General features: G+C 41.2%; 1 protein-coding gene across 5 annotated transcripts in view; it reads right to left on the reverse strand.

Moving 5' to 3' along the window:
* Positions 1–11001: 11001 nt before the first annotated feature.
* trip10a (thyroid hormone receptor interactor 10a) overlaps positions 11002–14754 on the reverse strand; it is a 33812-nt gene continuing 30059 nt past the window's right edge. For all 5 annotated transcript variants that reach the window (XM_053612558.1, XM_053612557.1, XM_053612559.1 and 2 more), the window contains 2 exons: positions 13372–13505; positions 11002–12862 (listed from right to left, as the gene is read on the reverse strand). In XM_053612558.1, the coding sequence (XP_053468533.1) occupies positions 12711–12862; positions 13372–13505 (286 nt within the window). In that variant the 3' untranslated portion in view covers positions 11002–12710. The remainder of the gene's footprint in view (positions 12863–13371; positions 13506–14754) is intronic.

Here is a 14754-nt window from a genome sequence, read left to right on the forward strand (position 1 = left end):
TGCAAACGGAGATGCCGTTAATGTACCGTCCATCGCTTTTGAAATATGTCGCTACTGGAAAGGAGATCCCTTCTGGTCATTTAGTGCTGGTCACTCACTGATCATGCTACACATCTACTAGCCAAGGCTACTGTGATCTCAAAACTGGACTACTGCAACGCCCCCGCCCCCGCCAGCGCCATCAAACCCCTTCAGATGATTCAGAATGCAGCATCACGGCTTGTTTTCAACCAGCCCAAAAGGACCCACGTCACACAGCTCTTCGTCTCTCTCCACTGGCTTCCTGTAGCCGCCGGTATCAAATCAAGACCTTGTCTGGAACAGCACTCCTCTACCTCAACACTCTCCTTGAGGTTTATGTTCCCTCATGCAACCTGCGATCGGTTAAAGAACGACAGTTCTGGTAGAGCATACTCAGCGAGGCACGAGATCCCTTTCCAGAACCTTCAAACTGGCTGTCCCTCAGTGGTGGAATGAACTTCCAAACTCAATCCGGACAGAAGAATCTATCACTATCTTCGAAAAAAAAAAAAAAACAACTAAAGACCCACCTCTTCCGTGAGCACTTAACTAACCCCTAACTTGCCTCTACATAATAATAATAATAATCTGCCCTTACACTGGCTCTTACACCTCTACTGTGCATTTTGCTCCTCTAGCACTCTTATATGGTAGCACTACTTGTATTGTTCTCTGCTCGATATATCACTTTGCTCGTATTTGGATAAAAGCATCTGCTAAATGAATAAATGTAAATGTAATGTAAAGGTCATATTAAAGTGCTCGGCAAAACGATTAGCCAGCCTACTCTTGGTTTCTCAGATTGTACAGCTGATTGCTCCTCTTGAAAATAGAGACAATAAGCATTTGCTGCCGTGGTGATGCATGAGAAGTGATGTGCGGCTAAATCTGATCTCGTAGGGTTTGTGGTTTTTAGTGCTGTGCTAATCAATTTGCATCTTGAAAAGGATGTAAGAGTGCCATAGTTTCTATTTTCATTTGCTCCTGACAAGAGTGTCTTTTCGAGCATATATATATATATATATATATATATATATATATATATATATATATATATATATATATATATATATATATATAATATATAAAAAAAATAAAAGGTATGGACTCTTATTCATGTAAGTACTATTTGTAGACAGTGAAATGTGAACACACTGTTTATCAGGATTCTGCCTGGGTTACATCAGCATTTTGTGAGCCCTTGAAGGGCCGTAATATAAGGCTATTGATTTTAACAGACTGTATCTGTTCAATTGATTACACCATTAACCTAGAAGAGCGAACAGAAATTATTCCTCTTTACGCACTATGAGCCTCGGTGAATATTTCTTCAAACGGTTATGAATATGTAACGTTAAGAAAGATTAACAAGAACTCACATTGGATTATCTATGCTGAGAACATCTCCCATCTCTCGTCTTCGCGCTCCATCGACTTGTCTTGTTTCTACATATTGGTAAGTCTCTACGCTGGGTGATACATTTCGGGATTTGGTGTCAATCACTGAATGACGCTAAAGGCCGACACCCGGTGCGTTTCTGAATCTTTTTAGACGCCTGGTCTGACTTGCATCAGAAGCAGGAGATAGTCGTCCATATTAAGCAGCACTTCAGCTCTGAGATTGAGGCCATGCGCGCTGGACTGTGGAGCATCCATAAACGGATGGTCAGAAGTCGATATCGTGTTGAGTAATAATGTACTAGTAATGGGCCCTTTCAACAGTTTTTTTTTCGACGGTAAGTTCACAGCCCGAATGAAACGAGGCAGGATGCTGACTTTAGCCCGTAGACCTCGAGTTTGACACGTAATGTTTACACACTACCACACAAAACCATTTCCACTGCATGGATTATTCCATGCCTAAATTTGCGATAGATAATATAATGAGGAGCTATACTCCAAGAATGTGTTTTTGAGAAGTCAGTAATGACATTCTTACCTAAAAAAGATCACAGCCTCTCAAAAACTGACGCTTTTTTTTTTGCATCAAACCCTCGCAGATATGTCAAGACGTGCTTTGATTTTACCTTTCCCTGATCCTTCATTGTAGGAGGAAACGTCAGTGATGTATGTAAAAATTTTTTTTTTCTTTGCTGTCAGGTGTAAGTTTTCATACAATTCCAATTTCCTCAAGGGCGTTTCTGAAGACAGAGCGTTGGATAAGGGTTTTAAGAGCCAGTTCTTGTACAATCTGTCTATATATAGCACTCTTCACCAACTGTACCAATTCCAGTAATTTGCCTTGGTCTATATGGCAGGTTTCCAAGACATTACAGTCAGATCCTCAGACATCATTTAGAGAGTCTTGACTTGTACAAGCTGCCTGGTTTCGAGATTTTCAGCAGACTTTGGTGGACAAGTACTTCTTTTTTTTTTCTGCAAACTGAAAGAAATGATAACTTCCTATAAATTTCTCCAGACCATAGTCATGCCCATGACCCGTGTGGGTGCTGATGCGACTTTGGGGCTAACTGTTTGCACTGAACTCTGTATACCGGTGCTATTCATCAACTAAATTACACCATTTATCCACTCTAACTTATTCATTCTGCCTTTTAGGTATACACAATGAAGGACAAATAAAGCTGCTTCATAGTCACGCTTTACTTTTCTACTATACCTAATGCTGTGAAAAGGTTTTCCACATTTTGTCTGGGAAATGTGGTTTATATCCAGTGGGATAATTGCTTTGTTTGAAGTTAACAATTTCGAACAGTGCAGCAGCCGCCAGCTTAATTGTGAAAGAAAAAAAAAAATATCAGGAAGCTTTTCAGATATAAACATAAAAGTGGAGCAAAAAAGCAAAGAGAGAGGAAAGAGGACGAATTGGACAGCACAAAGCTATCATGATTAGACCAGTTTTGCATCGGGTCCTTCTGATACCTCATCTCCCTCTTAAACAATGAACTCTGACGAGTGGTAAACTATAATGACACAGATAGCAAAGGCTAATGAGGTGGTACTTTTAATGCACTTACTCTTTAGTTAGTTAGTTAACAGCTGAAGATTATGATGTGATTATGATGTGATCTGTCTTGTTGTAGTGTATGCAAATGCCACTATTCAAAAGGACATTAAATGCGTGAGTATCCTAAGTAGCTTTGCTGTTAATTATTATTATTATGATGAATTAATTGGTCTTGGTCAATTCACACCTACCAGCTACCTCTCCCTATCGTTCAAGAGCCATCCTACAGTCAGGTTAGGGTGAAGGCTAACACAGGCTTCCTCTGGGACATGTGAAACCAGCCAAATATTTCTTTTGTTTAAACTGATATTCATGCTGCCTCACAGAGCACTACATGCCCTCCAGCATACATAATTTCACAGACTCCCCTGATTGACAAAGGAGAAAGAGCAATGCCATCCATCCCACGTAAAGAGCACGGCCTGTTTAGTTCTCTTGAACACCCTTGCCACGGCTGGCTGTGGCATCCGTGGGATACTAACTTTGGTATTCGATGTTCTGAACTTCAGTCTCCGGGGCTGAATGAGGCCAATGTTTTTCAGTTGTGCCCCTCAGGAGGCCCATTTTGTTGTTATTTGTATGGTGGCTTTCGCAGGAGAGAGCTAGCTAATGATCAGGAATTGGCAAAAGACCAAATTAGGAAGAAATGGGATAAAAATCCAAACTCATGAGTAAAACAATGACAGTTGGATGCCATAAGGTGCCATAGTTAAAAAGCCATAATCGAATTGAATTTTCACTAACCATAGTTTCCATGATGTGCCTCCAGGGTCGGGGGCTCGATTCCCACCGTGGCCCTGTGTGTGCGGAGTTTGCATGTTCTCCCCGTGCTGCGGGGGTTTCCTCCGGGTACTCCACTTTCCTCCCCCAGTCCAAAGACATGCATGGTAGGCTGATTGGCGTGTCCAAAGTGTCCGTAGTGTATGAGTGGGTGTGTGAATGTGTATGTGATTGGCATCCTGTCCAGGGTGTACCCTGCCTTGTGCCGCATGCTCCCTGGGATAGGCTCCAGGTTCCCCGTGACCCTGAAGGAAGGATAAGCGGTATAGAAGATGGATGGATGGAGAAAAACTGGTGAGTTTTTGTAATGGTGTCTACCAGTTTTTGTCCAGTGTAAAGAATAGAACTGAAAACGTATATTACATCCACAGCTTTCAAAGTGAGGCATGTCATCAATACTGTATTAAAACCAATGCTTCCAACATTCTAACTTCCTGTGAGTAACTTTTATCTTTTTTTTTATGCCTACACTGGCATTGGTTATTCTTTTTATTTTGACAGATAGTAGCTCATGATGGTTTGCAGTCAGAGCTCATACAGAGCTCCATCTCTTCTGTTTGAAATGTCTGTGTTGTGGGATCTTTTATTTTTTTCCCCCCCTCAACTTTTCACTTTTCATCATCCTTTTTTTCTTCTCACCTGGATAACATGTTCTTTTCACACATTATACCGCATCAAGCCCAACTCTACCTTCCTCACTGTCGTCGGTGCATCACCCCTCGTCGAGTGGTCATTTCGACATGATTACACTCTTGTCTTCTGTTCAGATTTCAATTTGGTGCCTGAAGAAGATTCGATTACCTGAAGTTACTCTCTTTCTCCTGTTTTGTGCAATATCCCACCCACCGACGTCCGCTGTCCTCCATCAGAAGTCAAATATCTTCTCGTCTGTCCATCAGTCATCGATCTTCAAACAAAGCTGTGTAATCTCAGTTTTCCGTTATGAAAACACTGTATGCAGTGCAGGATGTCAATCAATATGCTGATACAGAGGTGTGAGTTACTATTGTTGAGATGCCAATTGAAAATACCGGCTATGCATATACATATAAACCAATCAGCCATAACATTAAAACCACTGACAGGTGACACGAATAACATTGATTTAACATCTTGTTACAATGGCACCTGTGCAGGGGTGGGATATATTACGCAGCAAGTGAACAGTTGATGTGTTAGAAGCAGGAAAAATGGACAAGTATAAGGATCTGATTGACTTTGACCAGGGCGAAAATGCCAGGTGCGTCGCTTACCCGGGGAAGAGATGGCACCGGGATGCACTATGAGAAGAAGGCAAGCTGGCGGAGGCAGTGTGATGCTCTGGGCAACGTGACAGACCAGGTACACCCCTTCATGGCAACCGTATTCCCTAATTCCAGTGGTCTCTTTCAGCAGGATAATGCTCCCTGCCACACTGCAAAAATTGTTCAGGAATGATTTAAGGAACATGACAAAGAGTTCATGGTGTTTTTCAAATTCCCCAGATCTCAATCCGATCGAGCGTCTCTGGGATGTCCTGGACAAACAAGTCTGATCCATAGAGGCACCATATCGCAACTTACAGGACTTAAAGGATCTGCTGCTAACGTCTTGCTGCCAGATCCCACAGCACACCTTCAGAGGTCTTGTACAGTCCGTGCCTTGATGGATCAGAGCCGTTTTGGCGGCACGATATCACATTCATTGCGTTTTCTTTTCGTATAGTGGATTTTTCTATAGTGTAATGTTCCTTTCCTCACGAAACCAATAATCCTGAATATATGAGACAGTGTGTCAACATTGCGATAGGAATAATTTCGCCATTTGTCTGGAGACTTACAGCATATTCAATTCAATTCAATTTTATCTGTATGGCGCTTTGAACAATGCACGTTGTCTCCAAGTAGCTTTACAGAAACATATAAACACAGGGTAGAGATTTTAAGTGTGTGAATTTATCCCTATCGAGCGAGCCGGTGGTGACGGTAGTGAGGAAAAACTCCCTAAGATGATATGAGGAAGAAACTTGAGAGGAAGCAGACTCAGAAGGGAACCCGTCCTCATCTGGGTAACACCGGATAGTGCGATTGCAGCAATCTTTTAATATTATCGAGTTGTCACACTGTACGAGATGATCCCAGTAAAATCCTGGCTGAATTCTATAACACACCGTGATAATGTGTGCTCTCCAGGTCAGATTATACAACGAAAATTCCCTAAAAGATGGAGCTGGGATTAAAGAAAAGTGTTCAGTTTACATCATCAATCTGCATGATCTAGGACTGTGTAGAAATAAGGATGTTCCTCAGCATGTTTTGTACAAATACTGTATTTGTGCAATCCTGTGCTGTCGTCCTGTTGGTTGCTTTTAGAGGAGCGCTGTCGCTGCAGCCACACCCTGAGATTTTGATCCAATTTTTTTTCTGACCGTCTTTAATCGCAATAGCTCATTCATCTGCAGTATAAGGACATCACATCGTGCATTCTCAGAACTCGCCGAGCTCAAGAATTCTTTTACAACGTTCGACTTTTGCCTGCGACAGCAACGTCAGATGGAAAAACTGACAATAAAAACGTGCCTTTAGTTTCACAACCTTGACTTCGCTAGCGAGTCTGCTACAATTCATCAGTAAATGTGGCCGAGAACAGCCGCTTTCACAGAGGGAATTTGACTTACATGGCCATTCCCCTTATTGCAAAGTCTAATGTGGAGGTTATCATAACAGCAAAAGGGGGACTAAGTCTGGAATGGGATGTTCAAAAAGGACATATGGGTTTGATGGTCAGGTGACAAACTTTTGGTCACGTAGTATGTTCTCGCTACTGGAATGAATGCCTTCCAGGGAGGAAAAAAGGGACGCTTCATTTTATAGGAGTCTTTGCTTACTTCAGCATACTGAAACTTTTTTACTGACGTAGGGCCAGGGGCGCTCATCGTCAAGTTCCACACTGCTGTCTGGTGGCTTATTCATCTACAGACACACACGGATATAGCTAGAGCACTAACCACATTGTGCAGCATGAGAAGGTCACCAGAGGTGAATGTTTTTTTTTTTTTCTGTATTGATGAACTTGATTGGACGCTAACCTAAAATGATTGGATGTTAAACTTATATGAATAGACGCTAATCTGAGTCAATTCGATTAATGTAGAGTTCTTTGAGATCTGTAAAAAGTACAACCCTGGGTCCCAAAAAGTTGGGACAGTATGGAAAAGGCAAAAAAAAAAAAAAAAAAAAAAAACACAACCCAAAAACCAAAAAGAGTCATTTGAAAATTCAACTCACCCTGTACTATACCGAAAACACATTATTAAACATTATTTTATGTTTTACTTTTATTTTTGAAAACATACACTCATTTCAAATCTGATAACTGCAACACATTCCAAAAAAGTTGGGACAGTCGACTGTTTAGCACTGTGTAACATCACCTTTTCTTTTAATAACACTTACTAAGCGTTTGGGCGCTGAGTGAAGACACCAGTTGGTTAAGTTTAGCGAGTGGAATTTCCTCCCATTTCATCCATTATGCATTTCTTCATCTGCACAACTGTACGGGGCCTTCGTTGCCTTATTTTGCGCTTGATATTGCGTGACACATTCTCAATCAGAGACAGGTCAGGACTGCAGCAGGCCACGCTAGCCATGCTAAGTTACCCATGCCATTGGCACTGACACACCCCGTACCATGACAGACGCTGGCTTTTGGACTTGACGCTGAGAACAGCTTGAATGGTCCTTTTCCTCTTTGGCCCTGAGAACACGGTGGCTGTTTTGTCCAAAAACTATTTGAAATGTCGACTCGTCGGACCACAAAACACGATTCCACTGTGCTACTGTCCATCTCAGATGAGACAGAGCCCAGAGAAGTCTGCGGCGCTTCTGGACAGTGTTGATGTAGGGCTTCTGCTTTGCACAGTAAAGCTTTAACTTGCATCTGTGGATGCAGCGGCGAATAGTGTTGACTGACAAAGCTTTACCAAAGTAATTCTTTATACGTTTTTATTTAAATACAAGTCAAAGAACATTTACAAAATCACTCCTCTTTGTTTTAATAGCATTTTCCATACTGTCCCAACTTTTTCAGAATTGGGGTTGTGTTTTGAAGGTCTAAATAAAAGAGTAAGAGTACAAGTATTCAATTTCAGCAGTTCTCTGCACGAGTATTGATTTAGTTATTTAGGTTTTTACAACTGGTAAACGTTAAGGATTGAACACAAGACAAACTTATCATCATTCCGGTGTGCTTTATGACTTATTGTTGGTATTCCATTGAAGCCTGTCGACGTGTTGATTGTGAATAGGCGTCAGAGGAACACTCACAAGCTACAATAGGCTACTGATGGCAGTGTTTAGAGAAAATGCCTTGCAAAACGCAGGCACTTTGGCTACTTCGGTAACGTTTCTATTTATTGCACTGCCAAAAAAAACCCACAAAAAAAAAAAAATCACTATTTGAAAGCATGGTAGATCAGCGCATGATGAGTGACACATGACAGAACTGCCTAGAAGGGGCTTCTAGCCATGAATAATATATACGTGTTAATATTAAATGAGTCGGGACAGTGAAAATTGTTCCAAATGGAAAACTAACTTGTAATAACGGAAGCGTAGTCTCCAGCAGCTGAGCAGTTTCTCATAACACACAAATTATTTATATGAAAATGAACATACATAAAAATGAACTTTGCTCACCACTCGATATTAAACAGGAAAAGGTTCCTTTCTAAGGGAAATTGGTCTAAAGCAGAAATGTGTTATCCACAAACTGCCAGAAGAAAAGAAAAAGAAGAAAAAAAAAAATTTAGTATTCGCCGTCAGGAGATGGTGTGAGCAAGTACAAGCTTTTTAATGGTTCATGCAAAATCCTCACTGTATTGTTAATCCTTTTTCAGTGTCATAAAATGTATATCGTGATTTTATCGCTGCTGGAACAGATGTGATGTGAATTCGGAAATCGTGATTCTATATATTAAAAGGTGCAACAGCATGCAATAAAGTCCCAATTTCGAGAAACAAAGTCATAACTGTGTGATTTAAAGTTGCGCGTGTACGTTACAGTTTCCGGATATAAAACCACAACTACACAGAGGCCTTTCATTATTACAAGATTGTGCGACCCCCCCCCCCTTTTTTTTATGCCGTGAACTTCCATTTGGTGTTTTTACTGCAGAAAGAAATACTTGGCAGGGTAGAAGCCGCTTATCTTAAAGTAGCTTGTTTCCCTGAAACCTTCATCACCGCCAGCAAAAGCCTATCAGTCTCATGCAGGCCAAGTATTTTGGTAGAGCTGACCTTTAAGGTGCTGCGCTAAGCTGTGACAGAGCATACTAATTACACAGCCCCAGGGAAAAATGCTGAACATTCAAGGAACTACAGCTCACAGGCGACTACAAACAAACGCATACTGTATACGCTAAGGTCGCTGGGTTTAGATTTTTGTAGGGAGAGGACAATATTTAAAAATGCATAGCCTCAAACATAATTAAGTCAGGAGGCTATCACACCCGACTACAGTATCTAGTGAACTTAAGCTAACCTTGCTAAAATGCAGTCTGCACTTAAACTTTGCCTTTTAGCTCAAACTGACTAGATTTCAGTCTGATTATTTGCTATAGAACAAGATATGCAAAGTATTTTAAACAAGCCCAATCTGGCAACCCGGGCATTAACTGTGCTGTCCGCTGCTCCTCCACCAATGAAAATGTTTATAGAGTGAGCATGGTCCAGTGTGATTTTTGCTCCGATGGGTCATCTTCAAGCGGTTTCTCGCCTGTCACTATGGAGTCTGACTTCTTCCGTGACTAAAGCCGGGGTGTGGTGACTTACATATACAGATTTTCCACCGTTTCTGACCCGATACCCCTGAAACATGCTGTCTGTGAGTCACTATTTCAGGATCGTCACAGTGACTCACCCCAGCATACATCAGATTATAGAGTATCCCCAATTCCACCCTAATCCTAATCCTAACCCCACCTCCCCTCCCCCACAAAAATATCATGTGTACTGTACTTTATTTTTGACAGAAATTCAAAAGTATTTTCTGGTGGTTTGAAAGTCATCAAACAAACATGAGCGACAGCTTTACTTAATCGACAGTGGATCTTCTCATTTTGAGTATTTCTTTCCCTTTTTAAACCACTTTATTTACTGTTGTTTATTATAAAGTGCTGGAAATACACTTGTGTTTGGACGCAACTTTCTCAACGCTGGTATAAACTTTGGAGAAGAGGCATGTTCCTGCAATGGGTTAATGTTAAACGTTCATTCGTTCCTCCTAAATAACCGCTTTATCCTGGAAACACTGGGTGTGAGGCTGGAATACACCCTGGATGGAACGCCTGGTGGAAGTTTAGATTAGACAATTTACCTACTGGCATGTTTTTCTAAGGTTAGAGGAAACGCACATGGACAAGACGTGGACCTCTGGACAGGATGAAATCATAGACGCTGGAGCTGTGAAGCAGCAATGCTACGTGCTCCGCCACCATGCAGGTAGGACGTGTCTCTTCAGGGAGGTCCATACCGTTCAACTTACTTGGAATCTCCATGAGGTTTACCTTCAGTGGGGTTATTTCCTGATTTATCTGAACCAGCCTTAGGATTTATGGCACTGTGCATGCATGTTGAGTTCTTCAGGAAGCTCTCAGCCCATTTAATGTGTTACTCGTAAAATGTGACGTGGAGCAACACTGCCACCTGTGGGATACATTTCAGTTTTTTCATTCCTAAACTCAGGATGTTTCTCAGTCCTTGATCTGGAGTACCACCACTCCGTGCGGATATTGCTCATATTTCCTCCTCTAACACACATTATAACTTGGTTCACTAGCTGAGTTGAATGATGTGGGTAGCGTGTTAAAATGTGCAGGATCAGTGGTGCTCCATGCTCAGGACTGAGGAATACTCGGTCTCTAATAGTTTTGGCATGATTTTTTTTTTTTTTTAAATCACTGGCATGATCAGCATTCGCATTTCTCAGTTATTTTGCATCTGCACAAACTAAGAAGAATTCCAGCAATTCCACTGGGTCACTGGTCTCTCTATGAAGGAATCTACAGATGCCACAGTTCCCTTCCTCACCAGCAGAGGGAGTTTATGAACCACTATGACTAGATCTGGCGTTCCTCTCTTCTTCCTTATCCGGTATCGGTCATAAAAATCAGCAGAGCTCACAGCCTGAGATATGCGTATCCTGCTAGACTCATTATATTGGTACAGTGTAATAATTATGTTAATAAATAATAATGATGTTTAAATTAAGAACATTACACATGTTCTTAATTGTTTATTCTCCTTGTAAACATTCGATACCAATATCATTCCCCCCTCCCCTCCCCAATAATAATCAGTAAAACATTCCAGGTGTTTTAAGTCAATATTTCTTAGATATCTAATATTATATATTATATAGATATTATCATCATGAACCTGCCATATGTGCCATAATTGAGTGTTCCAATTAAAGAAAGTATTAAAGAAAGTAAAGACTACCTCAAGAAGTTTCACACAAAAGGAGACCAGAAGCAATGGCTGATAAATGGCTGTCAATGTCCTGGATAAACTCCTCTTTTCCAAAGTGAATGGTGCCACAGCACACCATGTGACCAGTCACATGACCAGCAGTAGGCCTGTAACAGACAACTCGTAAAGGAAACTACCGGATGAAGCTTTTCCTGTCCTAGAGGAACAGAGACAAAACATTCGAGAAGACACGACAACATAACTGTGGAAACCGTGCATGAGATTCGAGACTTCGCAGACGCGGCTAAATCACCTCGGATCGTTTTGCTCACCTTTAACTAGCTTAGACTACACGATATTTATTCCTTAAGCATAAAAAAAAAACTATGAAAGATAAAAGTGGTGCTGCGATATCTAAAATATATGATTTCTTATACGTATATAAATATGGAGGTCTTAAATGTGGCACTTTTTTTTTTTTTTTTTTTAATAGTTTTCTTTTTTTATTTAGACCTTAGCGGACGATAAACTGTGTTCGTGTGATTTTTGCAGTGTGGGTGTGTGCAGTGACATCTCGTGCAAATGTGACCACACAAACAATAAATTATGATCTTTCAAACATTATCGTATTGGTGTAATATGCAGCCAGGGTTTGTAGTAAGCAGTCTTTAAATTCTACGTATACCTGTCTACGATGATTGTCTTAAACGTTTTGTACTGCAGAGTGTGTAGCGTTGCAATTTCAGAACAAAATATAGGTTTTTTTTTTTTTTCTAGATTTCTAAAAACAAAAGGTTAAACCATATTAACTGGTTCATACAGCTGGCTCTTTCCAACACACATACACGCGCTCGTTCCGTTATAAATGCACATACAGGCAAGCGTTTGCGAAAGGATCGGTGCTCGTCGGTCTGTGCGCGGTCCGTTAAAAGGAAAAGTTTAAACATGAAGGCCAAGGAATAACAGGCTTCTGATCAGGACGGAGAGAAGCAAGTGTTAGGGTTAATTATTTTCCTAGTCCTGGAAGCACCAGACGACATTTCACGGTCTTTCCATTCTCTCCACATACACACTTGGCAAAAAAACTGTGTGTTGTAACGCGTACGTCCTGCTCGGCTACGACGACACTCGAACATTCTCCCCTGTGGTTTGTCTTTATTTGATGATGGCAGACGGCTGATGTCTCACAGGCCGAGCGAGACCCGAACAGCATCTCAAGCATATACACACGCTCACCGCGTCCAGACAAGGAGGAGCAGGAGGAGGAGGAGGATGGGGAAAACAAAACAAAAAAAACACAAAACAAAAAAAAACGGTAACAACATTCTCATGCTCTTTCTGGCTGACCTGATGGGAATCTGTCAGACACATAGCATGTTTCTATCTCTCTCTCTCTCCCTCTCTTTTCTCGCTCTCGCGGCAGTCTTCTGTGCCAAATGATATGCCGTGATGGTGGGGAGTTGCTCCTCGTGTCAGGGACGGCGCTGTCTGGGTCACTTGTTGAGTGTGATGTTGGCGTAGGAGGTGGGGATGTATCCTTCGTCTCCGTTGTTTCGCCTCACTCGTGTCCATCCGTCACCTTTGTCCTCCTCCACCACGGCAAACACCTCACCCTCCTGCATGGAGATCGTGCCCTCGCTAGAACCTAAATAGAGGAACGAACAAAAACGCAAGCAATCGTTATATCCACCGAAATCAGTAAAATAATGACATAATGTCGAGGCTACTATTAAAAATGCAGTTACATAAGCTAGGGGGAAAAAAAAAAAAAAAACACCACGTAAGCGGCATCAAATCGCTTCTTGTAGAAACGCAAACACAAACATAATAGAATTAGTAAATGTTTACTTTTATTGTGGCTTTTTGTCCTGTAAACACCTTATTAGACCTTAGTGATATGTACACAATTAACAATGTATGGTGTGGTCTGGGTTTGAACTCCTACATGTTGCTTGCACTGCTGTTAGAAGACATCAGTTTCTCTGGAAACAGTGTATTAGACTGCTATTTTCCCCACCTATAATGAACCACTGAAGTAAACGACAGTTATTCCCTGGATTTATATTAAAGCAGACACATGTGAATGCTCAGAATATCAGAATATTTACGTTGAGCTCCTATAGTGACGTTAACCTTTTTTTTTTTTTTTTGTACCTGGGAAGTTGTACAGAGCTGTGCACTGGCCGATGGGAGAGGAGAGCTCTTCTTCCTCAAAGTCATCATCAAACTCAGCGTAGATGGCCTGAGAGGGGTCGGGGGTGCTCTCATCCGAATGAGCGCCATCAGGACTGTCGGGAGAGACGGGAGTGAAGTGTGTGTGTGAGTGAACGGTACTGATAAAAAATAAAAATAAATAATAATAATTAAAAAAAAAAGGCGAGCAGCTGCACAAGTGGAAATCATCAGTGTATGAAACTGATAATAGGGGATTACCTGCCATACTACAACTGTACACATGACAGATTTTGCACCTTAAATTTAAATTGCTGTGTATTTTGGGTTTGGCATTATTTTTCTGTAGATGCGAGCTGATAAATCTGAGCCACGTGGAGCAAACTGAGCCAAAGGGCAGATCTGTAGCACTGCAGAAACGCCATGTGTTCTGGACATTTGTACACACGAACACAAGGAGAAAATAATAAGCACCAGGCACGATACACAAATCATTAGTTATTTATATAATTATATAATCATTTATTCGTGCCTGCTCTGTGCTTTCCATGCAAGCCAGGGTGAGTTTTCTTTGTCATTTCTATAAACACTTAGCAGATTTGACATTCTCCTTTAGGATTTTCTGGTAGAGAGCAGAATTCCCTCAGTTACTGCAGGTTGCCCAGGCCCTGAAGCAGCAAAGCATCCCCACACCATCACACTGCCACCACCATGCTTGACCGTAGGTATGATGATCTTTTTGTGGAATAAAGGCACTCACTGTGGTTCTCTGGAGTCCCAGAGCCTTTGAAATAGCTTTGTAACCCTTCCCAGACTGATGTATTTCAATCACCTTCTTCCTCATTATTTCTGGAATTTCTTTCAACTTTGCCATAATGTGTTACTGGGTAAGACCTGGGTAAGTTACTGGGTAAGACCAACTTCATGCTGTTGAAAGAGTTCTATTTAAGTCTTGATTTGATTGAACAAAGTTAATAGTAATCAGGCCTGGTTTGGTTGTGTCTAGTCCAGCTGAACCCCATTATAAATGCAGTTTCATAGATTTGGGGAATTAGTAACTACGGGGGCAAATACATTTACATTTACACACAGGCCCAGATGGTATTGGATAACTTTTTTTTTTTTGCTTCAATAAATAACTATCATTTAAAAACTGTATTTTCTGTTTACTCAGGTTGCCTATTTTATCTTAGATTTTGTTTTAAATTCTCAAACAATTTAGTATGAGAGATCCACAAAAACAGAAGAAATCAGGTTGGGGCAAATACTTTTTCACAGCACCGTAGGAGGAGGTTTTCCGATCACTCGTATGGGCCGCGGGTGTAAAAAGTACCTCTTCGGAATAACAGTATGTTTACATGATAA

Source organism: Ictalurus furcatus, chromosome 24 (assembly GCF_023375685.1).
Source record: "Ictalurus furcatus strain D&B chromosome 24, Billie_1.0, whole genome shotgun sequence".
NCBI lineage: Eukaryota > Metazoa > Chordata > Actinopteri > Siluriformes > Ictaluridae > Ictalurus > Ictalurus furcatus.